This window comes from Arachis duranensis, chromosome 2 (genome assembly GCF_000817695.3).
Source record: "Arachis duranensis cultivar V14167 chromosome 2, aradu.V14167.gnm2.J7QH, whole genome shotgun sequence".
In the NCBI taxonomy this organism is placed as follows: Eukaryota; Viridiplantae; Streptophyta; class Magnoliopsida; order Fabales; family Fabaceae; genus Arachis; species Arachis duranensis.
Genome location: NC_029773.3, coordinates 83,229,994 through 83,233,098, shown reverse-complemented (window position 1 = coordinate 83,233,098; position 3,105 = coordinate 83,229,994). Strand labels below are relative to the sequence as shown.

Below are 3,105 nucleotides of genomic sequence, written 5' to 3'. Positions count from 1 at the left end.
CAGAGAGCATGCAATTATACGCGTCCCAAACAATAAAAAGGGAATAAAAATAGTAGGACTTTTTTCTATTATAAAATGAAAAAAAAATTCTCAAAAAACATTATTAAAACTTTAATTTCCTATATCAGTTTGGCACTTTTAGTTGCTCATACTTTAATGGTTGCTGAAGAATCTATAAGCATGAGCATAATATATAATATATTAATACATTTTGCTAACTTGTGTTTTAAAATAAAGACACATTAAGAACAGCTACAAAAAAAATATTTTATTAAAAATTATTGAAATATAATTATTTTTACGTTTCCAATTCATTTAAAGTTTTATTATTATACTCTTACAATGTGCCCTTAGACATACTAAAAACTTTTACCAGTAGTTTTCCTAATCTTTAAAAATACTAAAAACTTAAAAAATTAATCTTTATTACAAACATTCTTTTGAAATTGTAAGCCCAATAAACATTTTGCTTCTTTTAGTTGTTTACTAGCTATAATGTTGCACTTCCTGTATGTCTCATGGTGATGGCAACTAAAACTTTGGGAAGATACACTGACAAACATGATTGTTAGGATAATGAAGATATACTATTCACAATATTGTCATTGATTACACTATAATGCACATGCCACTCTTCATACTTTTACACAACATATGTAAGATGTAGTGAACACTAATCATTATGCTAAAACTAATCCTTCATGTACCACACTCATGGAAAGATGCTTAAATCTACCTTATCTACCTTACATATATACTTAATGTCAGGGACAGAAAGGTCAATTCATCTGGTCACTGCTGCATAAATAACAAATTCTCCAATTGACTAGGTGGTGTAACCCTTTTCCTGACCAACATTTCTACTGTAGGACACACTCTCTTCCTCCCACCCCTTGGCCTTGACCTGAATTGTTCATCAGCTTCTTCAAAATCCCCCTGTATCAAGAAAACTTCATTAACCATTGCTAATGCAAGGAAATTATTGAACTGGAATATGAAGTCAGAAAAGAATTTACATGGGTAAAAACATGTTTCCCAGTTTTTTCGTGTTTATCTCTGACATGTTTGTAAGCAAATCTCAGGCCACAATCAGGAAAACCACATACAAAGGGCTTTTCTTTAAAGTGCACGGCCTTCTTATGTGCAACGAGATTAGATTTCTGTTGAGGCATAACCAAAAGAATCAATCAACACAATGTTCAATATGTAACCATGGTTGTGGATTCACTTAGAACAACTATGCGGGGGCTTAAAGATTAAGGGGTCTTACACTTGAGAATTTGCAGCTACAGCCCTTAAATTCACATTTAAACTCTGCCAATGATTTGTCAGCTTCATGTGTGCGAAGGTGCCTTTTAATATTCTTTTTCAGTTGTCTACTTCCACAAGTGTCGCAGGTTACATATTGATGACAGGATTCAATATGTTCTTTAAGGCACTGGTTATTAGTGAAATGTTTCATGCAACCAGGCTCCAAGCACACTACATCTACCGACTGCAGCTTAACTGCAGAACAAAAGCTCTCTTCACAATTTTTCCCAACATTTTCAAAACATAACACGGAAACTTTGATTATTCACAAAGAAAATCAAACTAGATGAAAACTTGCCATGAGAATCTTCATGTTTACGAAGCTTTGACGCAAACTTGAAAACCTTTCCACAGCCAATTTCTGGGCATACAAACTGCTTACTTTCTACATTTGTGGATGTAGATCCTTCATCATGAATCTCTTTAACATGTCTTGCCATATTACCTTTTATTGAGAAAATTAGGTTGCAATTCTCCATTGGACATTTAAAAGTTTTCCCTTCATGCTGTAGAAGGTGACGAGTCAAATGGTCCTTTCTTCTGTAACTTGCCTGACAATCATCAACCGTACACACATACGGCCTCTGGAGCCATTAAAAGAAATGTGAAAAGATGCCAACCAAAAAAAACGCAATGGGTGTCAATTGGTTAAATAAGAACAAGACATGGAAGAACAAATTGCAAACCTCATCTTGAACAAAGCGTGATTGAGGCATCCTTGATGGAGCTTCACAGGAGGTCTCCCTACCTGATACTAATCCATCAAGTCCAATTATGCTGCCTCATGCATTTTGGAGTTCTTTGTCTGGGATCCAATGCTTCACACTATAACATTATTATAGTTATAGTATATTATAAATTACTTTCCTGCAAAAATATGTACTTCAGTGATACCTCTTAAATCATATAGTATTAACGTATAGAAGATTTTTCCAGTTTACTCATTTTAAAAAAGGTATAGTAGCTTGCTGGATTAGTTTACACTCCTTGGCTCTCCATATAGTCACAGATTTTCCACATGTAAAAAGTTTATCCTATATTGTAATATTTCAGTTAATTAGTTACAAAAGGGTGTTTTGTTAATAAATCAAATACCTCAAGTGAATGGCTTTGCATGTGCTGCAACAAGTAGGCAGGTTTTTTGAAGCTAGCACCACATTGTTGGCAAGTGTTGTTGGGCTTTTCGCAATGTGCTTCATTATTTCCTTCAGCTCTAGCTTTTTCCAACTCGTCCTAAACACATCAATTCAAATCAGATAAGATAACCAAGTGTAATTGCATTTATCATATTTTTAACTTTGAAATAGATAGGTAAAAAAGCAACCAATAACTAGTAAAATATACAACTGCATATAAAGGGTTTTTCATTACAAAACCATGCCAATCATTGGGTTTGAAATACAGCAAAGACAATTAGAGATTAGATAACTATTAAAAAAAAGGATAATCATCAAATATGCTGAAACGAAAGACAGAAAGAACAAAGTACCTTGTGTTGTGAATTGATGTGGGAGGTAATTAAGATCTTTTTAGACCTGCAAATGCCACAGTATTCACAGAAGTGGCGTCTAATATCTTTGAAGACTGGCCTCTCACCACTTTCCATGGGTTCATCCATCTGTATTTCAGGCATTGACGAGGGCAACTATCAGAGATTGCAACAATTCCACGCCACCTGAAACCATACAAATCCGTTTGGACACAAGGTTAACAAATTCGCCTGGTTTTCTATATATAGCTAACCAAATCACAATGCAACCGAGGGTGCAGTTAATTTACATAACAGATCTTCTT

At 34.2% G+C, this 3,105-nt stretch overlaps 1 protein-coding gene across 1 annotated transcript in view; it reads right to left on the bottom strand.

The window, feature by feature from the left end:
* Nucleotides 1-565: 565 nt before the first annotated feature.
* LOC107475413 (transcription factor IIIA) overlaps nt 566-3,105 on the bottom strand; it is a 5,022-nt gene continuing 2,482 nt past the window's right edge. Inside the window, exons 2-7 of the mRNA XM_016095040.3 lie at nt 2,801-2,986; nt 2,407-2,544; nt 1,610-1,895; nt 1,271-1,506; nt 1,017-1,160; nt 566-936 (exon numbers count right to left, since the gene is read on the bottom strand). Of these exons, the coding sequence (XP_015950526.1) occupies nt 793-936; nt 1,017-1,160; nt 1,271-1,506; nt 1,610-1,895; nt 2,407-2,544; nt 2,801-2,944 (1,092 nt within the window). The 5' untranslated portion in view covers nt 2,945-2,986 and the 3' untranslated portion in view covers nt 566-792. The remainder of the gene's footprint in view (nt 937-1,016; nt 1,161-1,270; nt 1,507-1,609; nt 1,896-2,406; nt 2,545-2,800; nt 2,987-3,105) is intronic.